Genomic DNA, 19,960 nt, shown 5'->3' on the forward strand with positions numbered 1-19,960 from the left:
TAACTAAAGTGAAAGGAAGAAACGATGAAGTAAAAGAGCTGAAGAACAGAAGATTTCAAAGGGTGGCTCAAGAAGACAAAGTAAAATATTATAATGAAACATTCAAAGACCTGGAGTCGGAAAACCAAAAGTGAAGAACACGCTCGGCATTTCTCAAGTGGAAAAAAGTGAAGAAAAAATTCAAGCCTCGGATTGCAATGTTAAAGAATTCTATGGGGAAAATATTGAACAACACGAAGTGTCAAAAGAAGATGGAAGGAATACACAGAGTCACTGTACCAAAAAGAATTGGTCGACGTTCAACCATTTCAGGAGGTATGATCAAGAACTGTTGGTGTTGAAGGAAGAGATCCAATCTGCCCTGAAGGTACTGGCAAAAAACAAGGCTGCAGGAATTGATGGAATACCAACTGAGATGTTTCAACAAACGGATACAGTGATGGAGGTTCTCACTCATCTATGCCAAGAAATTTGGAAGACAGCTACCTGGCCAACCAACTGGAAGAGATTCATATTTGTACCCATTCCAAAGAAAGGTGATCCAACAGAAGGTGGAAACTATGGAACATTGTCATTATCACACACAAGTAAATATTTGCTGAAGTTCATTCAAGAGCGGTTGTAACAGTACATCAACAGGGAACTGCCAGAAATTCAAGCAGGATTCAGAAGAGGATGTGAAACAAGGGATATCATTGCTGATATCAGATGCATATTGGCTGGATGCAAAGAATACCAGAAAGGTGTTTACCTGTGTTTTATTGACTATGCAAAGGGATTTGACTGTGTGGATCATAAATTATGGATGATATTGCGAAGAATGGGAATTCTAGGATGCTTAATTGTGCTCATAAGGAACCTGTACATAGACTAAGAGGCAGTTGTTCAGACAGAACAAGGGGATTAGCATAGTTTAAAGCCAAGAAAGGTGTGTATTGTTTCCTTTCACCATATTTATTTAATCTGTATGCTGAGCAAATAATCTGAGAAGCTGCGCTATATGAAGAGGAACATGGCATCAGGATTGGAGGAAGACTCATTAATGACCTGCAATATGCAGATGACACAACCTTGCTTCCTGAAAGTGAGGAGGACTTCAAGCACTTACTCATAAAGATCAAAGATCACAGCCTTCAGTGTGGATTACACTTCAACATAAAGAAAACAAAAATCCTCAAAACTGGACCAATAAGTAACATCAGGATAAATGGAGAAAGGATTGAAGTTGTCAAGAATTTCATTTTACTTGGATCCACATTCATCACCAATGGAAACAGCTGTCAAGAAATCAAACAATGCATTACATTGGGCAAATCTGCTGTAAAAGACTTCTTTAAAGTGTTAAAAAGCAAAGATGTCACTTTAAGGACTAACGTGCGCCTGACCCAAGCCATGTGTTTTCAGTCACCACATATGCATGCAGAAGCTGAACAGTGAATAAGGAGGACTGAAGAAGAATTGAAGCTTTTGAGTTATGGTGTTGGCGAGGAATTTTGAATACACCATGCACTGCCAAAAGTATGAACAAATGTGTCTTGGAAGAAGTACAGCCAGAATGCTCTTTAGAAGCAAAGGTGGCATGACTTCATTTCACATACTTTGGACATGTTATGAGGAACGACCAGTCTCTGGAGAAGGACATCATGCTTGGTAAAGTAGAGGGTCAGTGAAAAAGAGGAAGATCGTCAATGAGATGGATTGATACAGTGGCTGCAACAATGAGCTCAGGCATAACAACAATCATGAGGATGGTGCAGGACCGGGCAGTGTTTCGTTGTACATAGGGTTGCTATGAGTTGTAACCAACTTGATGGCACCTAACAGCAACAACACAGCACACCATTTGGTCCAGCATAAGCAATATAACAAGTATTTGTATATTGGGGGGCAGAACTTTATAAGTTTGAAGGCCATATAAAAATATCTTTTTAAAGTAGGAAAGGCTTAATGTTACAGTTTGTAGAAGGAAAACTAGGCTTATAATTTAGAATAGATTTTAAGTGGGTCTGTGTAACCATTTAGATTTTCAGATATTTTATTAATTTCAGTTTTGTTACATCTAATTGCTCGGTTTTTTTTTTAATCGCTCTTATGGGAAGAAATGGCTTAAAGGATCATTTGGAAGGCAGCTATACTCACCACTATACCACCAATGCTTGAACGGTAATTTGATCATTTTGTATTAAAAGTTAGATAGTGATTATAAGAAAAATAGCCATTTTTTACATGTTAATTAGACATTGACTAATTCCCATTTTATAGTTTTTAGTCTGGTTCTGAGTACAACACCAATGTCTTTGAGTGGACTTAGTTACATCCTAATTTTAATCATTAGGAACCCTGATTTTCTTTTTAATTTTTATTGTGCTTTAAGCGAAAGTTTACAAATCAAGTCAGTCTTCACACAAAAACTTATATACACCTTGCTACATACTCCCACCCCCATGTGTCTGTCAATTTGTCGTACTGTGGAGGCTTGTGTGTTGCTGTGATGCTGGAAGCTATGCCACCTATATTCAGATACCAGCAGGGTCACCCATGGCAGGTTTCAGCTGAGCTTACAGGATGACAGACTAGGAAGAAGGACCCAGCAGTCCACTTCTGAAAAGCATTAGCCAGTGAAAACCTTATGAATAGCAGCGGAACATTGTCTGATATAGTGCTAGAAGATGAGCCCCCCCCAGGTTGGAAGGCACTCAGAAGATGACTGGGGAAGAGTTGCCTCCTCAAAGTAGAGTTGACCTTAATGACGTGGATGGAGTAAAGCTTTCGGGCCTTCATTTGCTGATGTGGCACGACTCAAAATGAGAGGAAACAGCTGCAAACATCCATTAATAATCAGAACCTGGAATGTACGAAGTATGAATCTAGGAAAATTGAAAATCGTCAAAAGTGAAATGGAACGCATAAACATCAATATTCTAGGCATTAGTAACCTGAAATGGACTGGTATTGGCCATTTTGAATTGGACAATCATATAGTCTACCATGCTGGGAATGACAGCTCGAAGAGGAATGGTGTTGCATTCATGGTCAAAAAGAACGTTTCAAGATCTATCCTGAAGTACAACGCTGTCAGTGATAGGATAATATCCATACACCTACAAGGAAAACCAGTTAATACGACTGTTATTCAAATTTACACACCAACCACTGGGGCCAAAGATGAAAAATAGAAGATTTTATCAGCTGCTGTAGTCTGAAATTGATCGAACATGCAATCAAGATGCATTGATAATTACTGGCGATCGAACGTGAAAGTTGGAAACAAAGAAGAAGGATCAGTAGTTGGAAGATATGGCCTTGGTGCTAGAAACAATGCCGGAGATCGAATGATAGAATTTTCAAGACCTACGACTTCTTCATTGCAAATACCTTCTTTCATGAACATAAATGGCAACTATACACATGGACCTCACCAGATGGAACATGCAGAAATCAAATTGACTACATCTGTGGAAAGAGACGATGGAAAAGTTCAATATCATGAGTCAGAACAAGGCCAAGGGCCGACTGTGGAACAGACCATCATATGCAAGTTCAAGCTGAAACTGAAGAAAATCAGAGCAAGTCCATGAGAGCCAAAATATGACCTTGAATATATCCCACCTGAATTTAGAGACCATCTGAAGAATAGATTAGACACATTGAACGCTAGTGACCGAAGACCAGATGACTTGTGGAATGACATCAAGGACATCATCCATGAAGAAAGCAAGAGGTTACTGAAAAGACAGGAAAGAAAGAAAAGACCAAGATGGATGTTAGAGGAGACTCTGAAACTTGCTCTTGAGCATCGAGCAGCTGAAGCAAAAGAAAGAATTCATGAAGTAAAAGAACTGAACAGAAGATTTCAAAGGGCCTCTCGAGAAGACAAAATAAAGTATTATAATGACATGTGCAAAGAGCTGGAGATGGAAAACCAAAAGGGAGGAACACGCTCAGCATTTCTCAAGCTGAAAGAACTGAAGAAAAAATTCAAGCCTCGAGTTGCAATAGTGAAGGATTCCATGGGGAAAATATTAAATGATGGAGGAAGCATCAAAAGAAGATGGAAGGAATACACAGAGTCATTATACCAAAAAGAATTAGTTGATATTCAACCATTTCAAGAGGTGGCATATGATCAGGAACTGGTGGTACTAAAAGAAGTCCAAGCTGCTCTGAAGGCATTGGCAAAAAACAAGGCTCCAGAAATTGACGGAATATCAATTGAGATGTTTCAGCAAACAGATGCAGCGCTGGAGGTGCTCACTCGTCTATGCCAAGAAATGTGGAAGACAGCTTCCGGGCCAACTGATTGGAAAAGATCCATGTTTATGCCTATTCCCAAGAAAGGTGATCCAACTGAATGTGGAAATTATGGAACAGTATCATTAATATCACACGCAAGCAAAATTTTGCAGAAGATCATTCAAAAACGGCTGCAGCAGTATATCGACACAGAACTGCCATAAATTCAGGCCTGTTTCAGAAGAGGACGTGGAACCAGGGATATCATTGCTGATGTCAGATGGATCCTGGCTGAAAGCAGAGAATACCAGAAGGATGTTTACCTGTGTTTTATTGACTATGCAAAGGCATTTGACTGTGTGGATCATAACAAACTATGGATAACGTTGCGAAGAATGGGAGTTCCAGAACACTTAATTGTGCTCATGAGGATCAAGAGGCAGTTGTTCAGACAGAACAAGGGGATACTGATTGGTTTAAAGTCAAGAAAGGTGTGCGTCAGGGTTATATTCTTTCACCATACCTATTTATTCTGTATGCTGAACAAATAATACGAGAAGCTGGAGTGTATGAAGAAGAACGGGGCATCAAGATTGGAGGAAGACTCATTAACAACCTGCGTTATACAGATGACACAACCTTGCTTGCTGAAAGTGAAGAGGACTTAAAGCACTTACTAATGAAGATCAAAGACCACAGCCTTCAGTGTGGATTGCACCTCAACATAAAGAAAACAGAAATCCTCACAACTGGACTAATGAGCAACATCATGATAAACAGAGAAAAGATTGAAGTTGTCGAGGATTTTATTTTACTTGGATCCACAATCAACAGCCATGGAAGCAGCAGTCAAGAAATCAAAAGACGCATTGCATTGGGTAAATCTGCTGCAGAGGACCTCTTCAAAATGTTGAAGAGCAAAGATGTCACCCCGAAGACTAAGGTGTGCCTGACCCAAGCCATGGTATTTTCAATTGCATCATATGCATGTGAAAGCTGGACAATGAATAAGGAAGACCGAAGAAGAGTTGACGCCTTTGAATTGTGGTGTTGGTGAAGAATATTGAATATACCATGGACTGCCAAAAGAATGAACAAATCTTTCTTAGAAGAAGTACAACCAGAATGCTCCTTGGAAGCAAGGATGTTGAGACTGCATCTTACATACTTTGGACATGTTGTCAGGCATGATCAGTCCCTGGAGAAGGACTTCATGCTTGGCAGAGTACAGGGTCAGCGGAAAAGAGGAAGACCCTCAATGAGGTGGATTGACCCAGTGGCTGCAGCAATGAGCTCAAGGATAACGATTGTAAGGATGGCGCAGGACCGGGCAGGGTTTCGTTCTGTTGTGCATAGGGTCAGTATGAGTTGGAACCGACTCGTCAGCACCTAACAACAACAACAACAACATACTCCCAATTGCTCTCCCCCTAATGAGACAGCCCACTCCCTCCCTCCACTCTCTCTTTTTATGTCCATTTCACCAGCATCTAACCCCCTCTACCCTCTCATCTCCGCTCCAGGGAGGAAAGAACCCGGATTTTAATAGAAGTATTATTTTTAAAAGGGGAAAGCATGGGGCCCACTTGAATAAATATATTGTACGGTAATAGCCATTAATGGATTTAGTTAACTATTATCTTGCTGTAGATTTTTCCATCTGTGTTCCAAAATGAGATTTTCCAGTAGTTTTCTCTCTCTTAGTAGACTTGTTTGGTTTTGGTATTGAGGTTACTGGCTTCACTGAATGAACTTAGGAATATTCTCTATTTGTGTCCTTGAGAAGAATTTTTATAAGATCAGAATTATCTGTTACTTGATAGTTTGTTAGAACTTGTCCTTCTGGGCCTGATGTTTTCTTTGTGGGAAAATTTATAAGTATAGATGCAAATTTGTTATAGCATTCTTACCAGATCTCTATTTTTTTTTAAGTCAGTTTTAGATATATTCCTAGGAATTAGCCCATTTTGTATAAAATATTCAAATTTAGTATCATAAACGTTGTTTATATTTCTGATCTTAGCTGTGTCTGTACCTGTTACCCTGTACTAATTTTTATTCCTAGTATTGTATTTGCCTCATATTTTTTTCCTACTTACTCTTGCTGAAGTTTTCTCTATTTTTGTAGTGTTATGGATTGCATTGTATCTCCCACAAAATATGTGTTGGAAGCCTAATTCCTACTATTTTTTTACTATACCTGTGGATGTAATCCTGTTTGGAAATAAGGTTTTCTTAGCTATGTTGATGAGGTCATACCAGTGTAGGGTGTGTCTTAAACCTAAATACTTCTGAGTTATATAAAGAACAGTATAGACACAGAGATACACACACATATACAACAGGGTGTTGGGGAGAGTTCTGGAATCTCTAGCCAGAGCAATTAAACAAGGAAAAAAAAAAAAATTGGAAAGCATCCAAATTGGAAAGGAAGAAGTAAAATTATGTTTGCAGATTACGTGATTTTATATGTAGAAGACCCTAAAAAATCCACAAAAATGCTGTTAGAGCTAACAAATTCAACAGTGTTGCAGGATACAAAGTCAACACACAAAAATCAGTTGTACTTCTATACACCACCAATGAGCGAACTGAAAAAGGAAATTAAGAAAACAATTCAATTAAAATAGCATCACAAAAAATAAAATACTTAAGGAATACATTTAACCAAGGAGGTAAAAGACTTGTACACTGAAAACTATTAAAACATTATTGAAAGAAATTAAAGAAGATTTAGATAAATGAAAAGATGTATTGTGTTCATGTATTGGAAGACTTAATATTGTTAAAATGTCAGTACTACCCAAAGTGATCTACAGATTTAACACAATCCCTTTCAAAATCCCAACCACTTTCTTTGCAGAAATGGAAAAACCAATCCTCTAATTCATATGGAATTACAAGCATCCCTGAATAATTCACCAAAATAATCTTGGAAAAGAACAAAGTAGGAGGACTTGTACGTCCTGGTTTCAAAGTGTACTGCAAAGATGCAGTAATCAAAATAGTGTAGTACTGGAATAAGAATAGACATATAGGCCAGCGGAATAGAATTGTTGTTAGGTGTCATGAAGTCAGCTTCGACTCATACCAACCTTAAGTGTAATGGAATGAAACATTGCCCAATCCTGAGCCAACCTAACAATTGTTGCTATATTTCAGCCCATTGTTGCATCTACTGTATCAATCTAGCTTATTGTTTTTTGTTGCCCCCCCCCACCACCACTTTACCAAGCATGATGTTCTTCTCCAGTGATTGGTCCTTCCTGATGATGTGTCCAAAGTTAGCAAGACAAAGTTTCACCATCCTCACTTCTAAGGACTGTACTTCCTCCAGGACTGATTTGTTCATTCTTCTGGCAGTCCACAGTATATTCAGTAATCTTTGCCAAAAGTATAATTCAAATGTGCCAATTCTACTTTGATCTTTCTTTTTCATTGTCCAGTTTTTGCATGCATATGAGATGATTGAAAATACCATTGGACTACAAAGCTACAGTAATCAAAATAGTGTGGCACTGTTATAAGAATAGACATATAGGCCAATTGAATAAAATTGAGAATCTAGAAATAAACCCATGTATCTGTGGTCAATTGATTTTCATCAAAGGTGCCAACTCCATTCATTGAGAAAGAATAGTCTCTTCGATAAATCATTCTGGGGCAACAGGATCTCCATATGCAAAAGAATGATGTTGGACCCATACCTCACACCATATACAAAGATTAACTCAAAATGGATCAAAGATCTAAACCTAAGAAATAAAACCGTAAAGCCATGGTCTTTGGGCTGTTCCTGACCTCATCCTTTCCTTTTCTTGGGGGACAACAGATGTTTGTAGCCAAGTTGCTCCATTGTCTCATTTCCTGCCTATAGAATTCCAGGGATCAAATAGCTTTTCTACATTCTGTGCTGTCTCTATTCCCTTTAGTCTAAACAGGAGTGTTTCTGATGAGATGATTGATTGGATCCATAGATCACATTTCTAATCTCTTTAACAAATTGTTATCTAGCCACACCCTTGGTGTCCTCTCCACAGCATGCTTTTTAATAAAATTTTACAATAGAATTTTTCAAATCTTCAATTTCTGTTCTCTTTTTGCACAGTTCATTTTTCAATCTCTCTTTCCTCCCACGTTTTACTCTGAGCAGCAGGGAGAAACCACGCTGTAACTTGAAGATTTTGTTTAGAAATATTCTCAGCGAAATATCCAAGTTCACCACTTACAAGTTCTACTTTCCATAAAAATTTGAACATAATTCAGCTAAATTCTGTCACTTTATAACAAGGATCATCTTTCCTCCAATGTTCAATAATATGTTCATCCATTTCCTTTTAAAACCTCACCAGAAGTACATTAACATCCACATTTCTATCAATATTCTGTTCATGACCATAGAAACTTTCCCCACAGCTCTCCACAATTCTGAGCACTCATCAGAATCACCCTTAATATCTATAATTCTACCAACAGTCTCTTCAGTACGATCTATATTCTTACTATCAAGCACCTCAAAACTCTTCCAGCCTTCACCCATTATCTAATTCCAAAGCCATTTCTACATTCTTAGGTATTTGTTAGAGCAGTACCCCCACTCTTTGGTACCAAATTCTGTCTTAGTTTGGTAGAGCTGCCATAACAAATTGCCACAAAGTAAGTGGCTTTAAAGAACAGAAATTATTTTCTCACAGTTCAGGAGACTTGAAGTCCAAATGAGGGCATTGGAAGAGCTATGCCCTCTCTTGGTCACCTCTGGGGGAAGATCCTTCCTTGTTTCTTTCAGCTTCTGGCAGCCCCAGGTATTTCTTGATGTTACTTGGCTCATAGATGGATCCTTACGTGCTGCCTTCCTCCTGTGTGTAACTCTTCTTTCATGCCTGTCCTTCTCTTTTATAAAATACCACTCAGAAGGGATTAGCATTAGGACCAACCCTACTCTGGTATGACTTTATTAATTTAATGATAACATCTGCAATGAAAAGCCCTATATCCCCAAAGAAGGTCACGTTTACCAGTGTGGGGGTTAGGACTTCAACATATCTTTTTAGGGGGGCACAGTTCAATCCACAACAGGCTTATTCTGTTTTCTTTATCTAACTCCTTAGCTTGGAAGCTTAATTCCATTTTTTTCCCCTAATATATTCACTTGTCATTGTTGTTGTGTGCCATTGAGTCAATTCTGACTCATAGTGACCCTATGGGATGGAGTAGAACTGCACTATAGGGTTTCCTAGGCTGTAATCTTTACAGGAGCAGATCACCAGGTCTTTTCTCTTGTGCAGTAGCTGGTAGGTTCAAACCTCTGACCTTTCTGTTAGCAGCTGAGTGCTTAACCACTGTGTCACCAGGGCTTTGATATATTCACTTAAGGTTATACATTTCTGAGTACTAGTTTACCTGTATCCCACGAGATTGATATGCTGCAATTTCAGTAGCATTTAGGTTTAAGTATTTTTAAATTCTTTTTTTATTTCTCCTTTGACCTAGGAGTTACTTAGAAATGTAGATTTTTAAATTTCTAAGCATAAAGGGACTTTTAATTTGTATGTTTACTGTTCAGTCTAACTTAATTGCATTGTGGTCAGAGCAAGTAGTCCATACATGGTATGGATTTTTAAAAATTTGTTGATAGATGCATTACAGCCTAGTATATGGGCAGTTTTTATTAAATATTCCATATGTTTTAAAAAGAATACTTATTGTCTAATTGTTGTGTAAAAAGTTTTTACATGTCAGTTAAACCAAGCTGTTAATTTTGTTTTTCAGTTTTTCTGCATTTTTCCTAATATTTTGTCTGTTTAAACCATCAATTGAGAGAAATATGTTGAAATCAGCCACTATCATAATAGCACATTTGTCTGTTTCTTCCTGTGGCTCTATCAGTTTTTGCTGTGTATGTTTTGAAGCTATTTTATTGGCTCTGTGTAAGTTTAAAATTGTGGTCTTTTTCTGGTGAATTAAACCTGTTTTCATTATTTAGTGAGTTTCTTTATTCTTTATGTTTTGTTTTGTCTGGTATAAATATAGCTACCTCACTTTTTTTTTTTAATTGAGCTTTAGATGAAGGTTTACAGAAGAAACTAGTTTCTCATCAAACAGTTAGTACACACATTGTTCTATGACATTAACAACCCCACGACATGTCAACACTCTCCCTTCTCAACACTGGGTTCCCTATTACCAGCTTTCCTGTTCCCTCCTGCCTTCCAGCCCCTGCCCCAGGTCTGGTACAGCCCTTTAGTCTTGTTTTGTTCCATGGGCCTGTTCAGTGTTTGGCTGAAGGGTGAACCTTAGGAGTGACCTCATTACTGAGCTGAAAGGGTGTCTGGGCACCATACTCTCAGAGTTTCTCTAGTCTCTGTCAGGCCAGTGAGTCTGGTCTTTATTTTTGAGTTAGAATTTTGTTCTGTATTTTTTTTTCAGCTCTGTCTGGGAGCCTCCATTGTGATCCCTGTCAGAGCAGTCAGTGGTGGTAGCTAGGCACCATCTAGTTGTACTGGAGTCAGTCTGGTAGAGGCCATGGTAGATGTAATCCAATAGTCCTTTGGACTAATCTTTCCCTTGTGTCTTTAGTTTTCTTCATTATTCCTTGCTCCCGAAGGGGTGAGACCAGTGGAGTATCCTAGATGTCTACTCACAGGCTTTTAAGACTCCAGACTCTACTCCCCAAAGTCAAATGTAGAACATTTTCCTTATAAACTATGTTTTGCCAATTAGGCTAGATGTTCCCCAAGACCATGGTCCCCACAGCCCTCAGCCCAGCAATTCGGTCCCTCAGGGAGTTTGGATGTACCTATGGAGCTACCATGGCTTAGCCTTGTACTGGTGGTGCTGACTTGCCCAGTGTTCTTAACCTGTATGTATTAGCTTGGCATGTATTTTTCTGTCCTTTTATTTTTCAACCATCCCATATCCTTTTGTTTTAGGTGTTTTTTTTTGTTTTTTTAATGTAGGTGGATTTTCTCCCTCTCTCTGTAGCCTGACAGTCTCTGTCTTTTTTAACTGTCAAGTGTAATCTGTTTATATGTATTATGGTTATTAATCAGTCTGCACTTATTTCTGCCATCTTAATTTTTTTTTGTTTCTTTTTTTTCTATTTTAACTTTTTTTGTTCATTGAAAATATTTGTTAACCTGTTTCATTTCATCTTTTTTTCTCTAGTGTTTTGCTATTGTACTCTCTAGTTCTAGTCTTATCATGGGTACCCTTGAAATTTTAGCAGGTATAAAAAAAAAAAAAAATTTTTTTTTTATCTAAGCTTTTAAAGTCTAAAACAGTAACTCAACTCCCTTGCAGAAAAATATAAGAAGCTTAGAGTATTTTAAGTTCCAATTTGTATACTATTATTTTATAGCATTTTGGTCCTTTTTATTTTATTCCACACAGATTACCTTCATTAACATCAGTAAAATTAATATTATTATTAATTTATTCAGACAATGTTAATATTTACATACATATAAATTTGCTTCATTTTACATACACACAGGTAATAAAATTTACCTACAGGTAAATTTGCTTTACCTTTTCTTCTTGCTTCTAAGACTATTAATCTAGAATTCTTTTTCCTCTTTCTGAAGTTCATTATTTAGATTCAGAGTTTCTTTAATGAAGGTCTTTGGTGGGAGACTGCCTCAGGTTTTTAAAAAAATCTCTCTAATTTGCCTTCATTCTTGAAAGATAGTTTTACTGGGTACACAGTTCTAAGTTGATAACTATTTTCTCTCCGTAATGGTATCATTCCACTGTCTTCTGGCTTCTGTGTTACTTTTGAGACTTTTCCTGTTAGTCTGATTGTCATTTCTCTGTAAATGATATGTGTGCAGGAAAAAGTTAACTCAGCAGGCCTGGGCTGCTCAAATCCTGCACATTCCCAAGGTCTTCAGGACTTGCCCTGAAGTCTGGTTTCTGATGGAGAACTTCTGAGCCCTTGGAGTATCCTGCTTTAGAAGAGTGTTGCTGTATGCTTGAGGCCTGGGCCACTCTGTTGCTTAAGCTATCTACTGAATTTTTTATTTTAAAAAATTTATTGGTCATTTGAAGAAGTTCTGGTTGTTTCTTTTTCATTTCTGCCTTTCATTCTTGATAGTCTTTTGTTGCTTGCTCATCCTTTAGTTTTCAATTGTTAATTCTTAAATCACATTACATTGCTATTTTACTTCGGCTTGGAAATTCCAGTATCTGGTGCTCTGGGGTTTTAAATCCATTGCTTGATGTTCTTGTACAGTCTCACTCACACTACCTTGTTTTCTTGTGAGTTTATTTCCTTTATTATTGTTATAATAAAATTTTAAGATGGGGTGAATTGTATTTCATCCATCATTTCTGCCTAGCACTATTGTGAACTGAATCTTGAAGGACAACTCTGAAATGACTCTGATCATTTATCTTAATTGATAGGAATCCTACGGGCCTAAATTGGGAGTCCCGTCCTCCTGGGAGGATTTGTATCTGTTTCTACTACAAAAGCTATTGCTAGGGCAGGGTATCAATCTAAGACTGCTTCAGCCCTTTTTAAGGATTCTAGCTTAGTACAGGAATCTCTGGTTCAGCATCCCCTTCTTTCTGCTGGCCTATTTATAGCACCCCTGTCTGAACTGTCACTATAGCCAGGGGCATGGAATATGTTGATTGTTTAGGCTAGGTCTTGAGGCTACCCTTGGTGCTCAGAAGTATATATCATCAGCCCTCCCTGATCCATAAAGAAGGGGTGAGGGGATAGCCTGTTAGAGTGAAAAGATTTCCCCCATGAAAACTCAGAATACTAGTGCCAGAAGAAAAGAAAATGAATGTTGGGTAGGAAAACAGTAGATATCCACCACAGAGGATGATATGAATTTTATAATAGAAGAAGATGTTTTTTATATAAGCTTTATTAGAATGGGAGAAGTCCTTGATAAACGTATGTCACTACTGAGTTCTAAGAAACTAGACATGTCACTTCTGAAAGATAAAGATTTTCTTTATTCCAGGGAAGGTCTACTTGATGGAAAATTGTCAAAATTAACAGATTTGGGAAATCAAGGAACTCTAGTGTTTGACCCCAAATTAAATTTATATTTGTGTTTTAAATCAGTAAATCATACAAACTATCTCTTCCACTTTGGAGTGCTTGAATTTCGACAATACCATTGCTTGCCCTCTGACCATTAAGTAAGTTAGTTATCAAACCTCTCTGAATCTAAGTTTTCTCATTCATAAAATGGGGATAATATAATCTGCCCTGCCTGGTTCTTGTGAGTATTAAGTGAGCAAATATTTTTAAACCAACTGGTTAGTATCTGGAGTAAAGTAAGCATTTATTAAATGCTTGGTATTATTAATATCTACAAAATATGGGCATTGAGACTATTTACTTTTTCAAAATAAAACAACATACAAATATAACATTTGAGGAAATTATGCTATTTCTGCTTTTTTTTATTTTTCAGATTCCTTCAAATATATCAGAAATATGTTGTATTATTAGAGCATCACCAGGAACTAGACAAGTGAAAATTAAAGGTGTTACTGTAAAGAAGAAATATTCTCCTTGTAAAGATATTCCTCAAGGTACTGTAGTATAAATGCAGAGCCCATGTTTTGAATGATATAAAACATTTTTTTCTTTATCTATTTTTTTATTGTGCTTTAAGTGAAAGTTTACAGCTCAAGTTAGTTTCTCATACAAAAATGTATATACACATTGTTATATGACCCTGGTTGCTACCCCTATAATATGTCAGCACACTCCTTTCCATCCCAGATTTCCCATGTCTGTTCAACCAGCCCCTGTCCCTTTCTGCCTTCTCATCTTGCCTCCGGGCAGGAGCTGCCCGTTTTAGTCTCATGTGTCTACTTGAATTAAGAAGCACACTCTTCACAAGTATCATTTTATGTCTTAGAGTCCAGTCTGGTCTTTGTCTGAAGAGTTGGCTTCCAGAATGGTTTTAGTTTTGGACTAACAGGAGAGTCCAGGGGCCATGACCTCTGGGGTCCTTCCAGCCTCAGTCAGACCATTAAGTCTGGTTTTTTTTTTTTGACTAGAATTTGAGTTCTGCACCCCACATTTTTCCTGCTCTGTCAGGGACTCTCTGTTGTGTTCCCTGTCAGGGTGATCATTGATGGTAGCTGGGCACCATCTAGTTCTTCTGGTCTCAGGCTGTTGGAGTCTCTGTGTTATGTGACTCTGTTTCTTGGGCTAATATTTTCCTTGTGTCTTTGATGCTCTTCATTCTACTTTGCTCCAGATGAGTTGGGACCAATTGATGCATCTTAGATGGCCGCTGGCAAGCTTTTAAGACCCCAGATGCCACTCACCAAAGTGGGATGCACATTTTGTTAATAAATTTTTTTATGCCAATTGATCTAGATGTCCCCCGAAACCATGGTCCCCAGACCCACACCCCTGTTACTCTGTCCCTTGAAGTGTTTGGTTGTATTCAGGAAACTTATTAGCTTTTGGTTTAGTCCAGTTGTGTTGACTTCCCCTGTATTGTGTGTTGTCCTTCCCCTCACCTAAGATAATTCTTGTCTACTGTCTCGTTAGTGAATTCCCCTCTCCCTCCCTCCCACCCTCGTAACCATCAAAGAATGCTTTCTTCTGTGTTTAAACCTTTTCTTGAGTTCTTGTAATAGTGGTTTCATACAATATTTGTCATTTTGCAACTGACTAATTTCACTCAGCATAATGCCTTCCAGATTGACCCATATTAGGCGATGTCTCATGGATTCATCCTTGTTCTTTATCCTTGTGTGGTATTCCATCCTGTGAATATATCATAATTTGTTTATCCATTCATCAGTTGATGGGCACCTAGGTTGTTTCCATCTTTTTGCTGTTGTGAACAGTGCTACAAAAACATGGGTGTTCATATGTCTATTCCTTTGATGGCTCTTATTTCCCTAGGATGTATTCCAAAGAGTGGGATTGCTGGATCATTTGGTACTTCTATTTCTAGCTTTTTAAGGAAGCGCCAAATCAAATTCCAAAGTGTTTGTGGCATTTTACCTTCCCATCAGCAGTGTATAAGTGTTCCTCTCCACAACCTCTGCAATATTTATTATTTTGTGTTTTTTGGATTAAGGCTAGCCTTTTTGGGTTGGGATGGTATTTCATTGTAGCTTTGATTTGCATGTCTCTAATGTTCGTAAGCATTTCCTCATGTATCTGTTAGCTACCTGAATGTCTTCTTTGGTGAAGTGCCTGATCATATTCTTTGCCCATTTTTTAATTGGGTTATTTGTCTTTTTGTTGTTGAGGTTTTGCAGTATCTTGTAGATTTTAGAGATTAGACCCTGATTGGATATGTCATAGCCAGAAATTTTTTCCCAGTCTGTGGGTTGTCTTTTTACCCTTTTGGTGAAGTCTTTTAATGAGTGTTAAGTGTCCCAAAAAAAAATTTTTTTTTTTTCCCCAGTTATCTAGTTTCTCTTCTGGTGTTTGTGTATCATTAGTAATGTTATGTATTCTGTTTATACCATGTATTAGGGCTCCTAGCATTGTCCCTATTTTTTCTTCCATGATCTTTATCGTTTTAGATTTTATATTTAGGTCTTTGATCCATTTTGAGTTAGTTTTTGAGTATAGTGTGAGGCATGGATCTCATTTTATTTTCTTGGCAGATGGACATCCAGTTATGCCAGCACTATTTGTTAAAGAGACTGTCTTTTCCCCTTTTACAGACATTGGGCCTTTGTCAACTATCAGCTGCTCATAGGTAGATGAATTTACGTCTGGATTCTCAATTCTGTTCCATTGGTCTACGAATCTGTTGTTATACAATTACTAGGTTGTTTTGACTACCATGGTGGTATAACAGGTTCTAAAATCAGGTACTGTGAGGCTTCCCACTTTGTTCTTTTTCTTCATTAATGCTTTACTTATCCGCGGCCTCTTCCCTTTCTAAATGATGTTGGTGATTTCTTTCTCCATCTCATTAAAAAATGTCGGAATTTGGATCAGGATTGCATTGTATCTTTTGTGTAGATCACTTTGGGTAGAATTGACATTTTCACATCGTTGAGTCTTCCTATTCATGAGCAAGTTATGTTTTCCACTTATGTAGGTCTCTTTTGGTTTCTTGCAGTAGTGTCTTGTAGTTTTCTTTGTATAGGTCTCTTATATCTCTGTTTAGATTTATTCCTAAGTATTTTGTCTTCTTGGGGGCTATTGTAAATGGTATTGATTTGGTGATTTCCTCTTCAAAGTTATTTTTATTGGTGTAAAGGAATCCAGCTGATTTTGTATGTCTTGTATCCTGTACGCTGCTGAAATCTTCTATTAGTTCCAGTAGTTTTCTTCTGGATTCTTTGGGGTTTTTTGTACATAAGATCATATCATCTGCAAATAGGGATACTTATACTTCTTCCTTGCCAATTTGGATGCCCTTTATTTCTTTTTCTAGCCTAAGAGCTCTGGCTAGGACCTCCAGCATAATGTTGAATAAGAGTAGTGCTAAAGGGCATCCTTGTCTGGTTCCTATTCTCAAGGGGAATGCTTTCAGACTCTCTCCATTTAGGATGATGTTGGCCATTGGCTTTGTATAAATGCCCTTTATTTAAAAAAAAAAAAATTTTTTTCCCCTTCTATTGCTATTTTCCTGAGAGTTTTTATCATGAATTTGTGTTGAACTTTGTCAAATGCCTTTTCTGCATCAATTAATAAGATCACGAGATTCTTATCTTTGTTTTATTTAGTTGATAGATTACATTGATTGTTTTTCTAATAGTTGAACCATCCTGGGTACCTGGTATGAATCCCACTTGGTCATGATGAATTTTTTTTTTTGATATGTTGTTGAATTCTATTGGTTAGAATTTTGTTGACGATTTTTGCATCTAAGTTCAGGAGGGATATTGGCCTGTAATTTTCTTTTTTTTTTTTGTGGTGTCTTTTTTTTTTACGTGGTTTTGGTATCAGGGTTATGCTGGCTTCATAGAATGAGTTTGGCAGTATTCTGTCCTTTTCTATGCTCTGAAATACCTTTAGTAGTAGTGGTGTTAACTCTTCTCTGGAAGTTTGGTAGAACTCTGCAGTGAAGCCATTTGGACCAGGGTTTTTTTTTTTTGGGAGTTTTTTGATTACCTTTTCAATCTCTTCTTTTGTTATGGGTCTATTTAGTTGTTCTACCTCTGTTTGTGTTAGTTTAGACAGGTAGTGTGTTTCTAGGAATTCATCCATTTCTTCTAGGTTTTCAAATTTGAGTTTAGTTTTTCATAGTAATCTGGTATGATTCTTTTAATTTCAGTTGGGTCTGTTGTAATATCGCCCCTGTCATTTCTTATTCAGGTTATTTGCTTCCTCTCCTGTTTTTCTTTTGTCAGTTTGGCCAGTGGTTTATCAATTTTGTTGATTTTTTCAAAAAACCAGCTTTTGGTCTTGTTAATTCTTTCAATTGCTTTTCTGTTTTCCATTTCATTTAGTTCGGCTCTCATTTTTATTATTTGTTTTCTTCTGGTGCCTGTGGGTTTCTTTTGTTGCTCTCTTTCTGTTTGTTCAAGTTGTAGGGATAATTCTTTGATTTTGGTCCTTTCTTCTTTTTGGATGTGTGCATTTATTGATATAAATTGGCCTCTGAGCACCGCTTTTGCTGTGTCCCAAAGGTTCTGATAGGAAGTGTTTTCATTCTCATTGGATTCTCTGAATTTCTTTATTCCATCCTTAGTGTCTTCTATAATCCAGTCTTTTTTGAGCAGGGTATTGTTCAGTTTCCAAGTGTTTGATTTCTTTTCCCTGCTTTTTCTGTTATTGAATTCCAGTTTTATGGCCTTATGGTCAGAGAAGATGCTTTGTAATATTTCAATGTTTTGGATTCTGCTAAGGCTTGCTTTATGACCTAATATGTGGTGTATTCTAGAGAATGTTCCATGTGCGCTAGAAAGGAAAGTATACTTTGTTACTGTTGGGTGGAGTGTTCTGTATATGTCTATGAGGTCAAGTTGGTTGATTGTGGCATTTAGATCTTCTGTGTCTTTATTGAGCTTCTTTCTGGATGTCCTGTCTGTCACCAAAAGTGGTGTGTTGAAGTCTTCTACTATTGTGGAGCTGTCTATCTTACTTTTCAATGCTGATAGCTTTTGCTTTATGTATCTGGCAGCCCTGTCATTGGGTGCATGAATATTTAATATGGTTACATCTTCTTGGTGTATTGTCCGTTTAATCGTTATATAGTGTCCTTTTTTTTCCTTATCCTTTCTGATGGATTTAACTTTAAAGTCTGTTTTGTCAGAAATTAATATTGCCACTCCTCCTCTTTTTTGATTGTTGTTTGCTTAACACATTTTTTCCATCCTTTGAGTTTTAGTTTGTTTGTGTCTCTCAGTCTAAGGTGTGTCTCTTGTAGGCAGCATTTAGACGGATCTTGTTTTTAATCCATTCTGCTACTCTCTGTCTCTTTATTGGTGCATTAAGTCCATTTACCTACAGGGTAATTATGGATAGGTATGAATTTAGTGGTATCAGTTTGGTGTCTTTTTTTGTGTGTTGTTGACACTTTCTTTTTCCCACTTGATTTTATGTGCTGAGTAGATTATCTTTATATATTGTCCTTTCATCATATTTGTTGTTGTTGATTTTGTTTCTGCTGAGTCTGTATTTTTCCCTTGTATTTTATTTTGATGAGTAGGATAGTTTGTCTCCTTTGTGGTTACCTTATTATTTACCTCTCTTTTTCTAAATTTAAAACTAACTTTTATTTCTTTGTATCGCTGTATCTTCCTCTCCGTATGGAGGGTGTATGATTACATTTCTTAGTCCCTCTTTATTATTTTAATGTTGTCTTCTTTTATATAATAACATCGCTGTTACCCTGTTTTGGGTTTTTTAAAAAAATAATCTTGCTTTGTTTTTTGGATTTCCCAGTCTGGGTTGACTTCTGGTTGCTCTGCCCAGTGTTCTAGTCTTAGGTTGATACCTGATATTATTGATTTTCTAACCAAAGAACTCCCTTAGTATTTCTTGTAGCTTTGGTTTGGTTTTTACGAATTCCTTCAACTTGTGTTTATCTGAAAATGTCATAATTTCACCTTCATATTTATGAGACAGTTTTGCTGGATATATGATTCTTGGCAGGCAATTTTTTTCCTTCAGTTTTTTAAATATGTCATCCCATTGCCTTCTTGCCTGGATGGTTTCTGCTGAGTAGTCTGAGTTTTTCTTATTGGCTCTCCTTTGTAGGTGACTTTTCATTTATCCCTAGCTGCTCTTATAATTCTCTCTTTATCTTTGGTTTTGGCAAGTTTGATTATAATATGTTTTGGAGACTTTCTTTTTAAGATCTACTTTATGTGGAGTTCGATGAGCATCTTGGATAGATATCGTCTCATCTTTCACAATATCAGGGAAGTTTTCTGCCAACAAATCTTCAACAATTTTCTCTGTATTTTCTGTTATGCCTCCCTGTTCTGGTACTCCAGTCACTCATAGGTTATTTCTCTTGATAGAGTCCCACATGATTCTTAAAGTTTCTTCATTTTTTAAAAATTCTTTTATCTGATTTTTCTTCAGATATATTAGTGCCAAGTGATTTATCTTCAAGTTCAGAAATTCTAGCTTCTACTTGCTCAATTCTGCTCCTCTGACTTTCTATTGAGTTATCTAATTATGTAATTTTATTGTTAATCTTCTGAATTTCTGATTGCTGTCTGTCTATGGATTTTTCCAGCTCATTAAATTTTTCATTATGTTGTTGAATAATCTAATTTCTTCAGTTGCTTTATCTGTGTGTTCCTTGGCTTATTCTGT

General features: G+C 37.1%; 1 protein-coding gene across 1 annotated transcript in view; it reads left to right on the top strand.

Moving 5' to 3' along the window:
- MEIKIN (meiotic kinetochore factor) overlaps positions 1 to 19,960 on the top strand; it is a 124,835-nt gene that overhangs the window by 95,541 nt on the left and 9,334 nt on the right. Inside the window, exon 12 of the mRNA XM_049873125.1 lies at positions 13,668 to 13,788. Within this exon, the coding sequence (XP_049729082.1) occupies positions 13,668 to 13,788 (121 nt within the window). The remainder of the gene's footprint in view (positions 1 to 13,667; positions 13,789 to 19,960) is intronic.

This window comes from Elephas maximus, chromosome 2 (assembly GCF_024166365.1).
Source record: "Elephas maximus indicus isolate mEleMax1 chromosome 2, mEleMax1 primary haplotype, whole genome shotgun sequence".
Lineage (NCBI taxonomy): Eukaryota > Metazoa > Chordata > Mammalia > Proboscidea > Elephantidae > Elephas > Elephas maximus.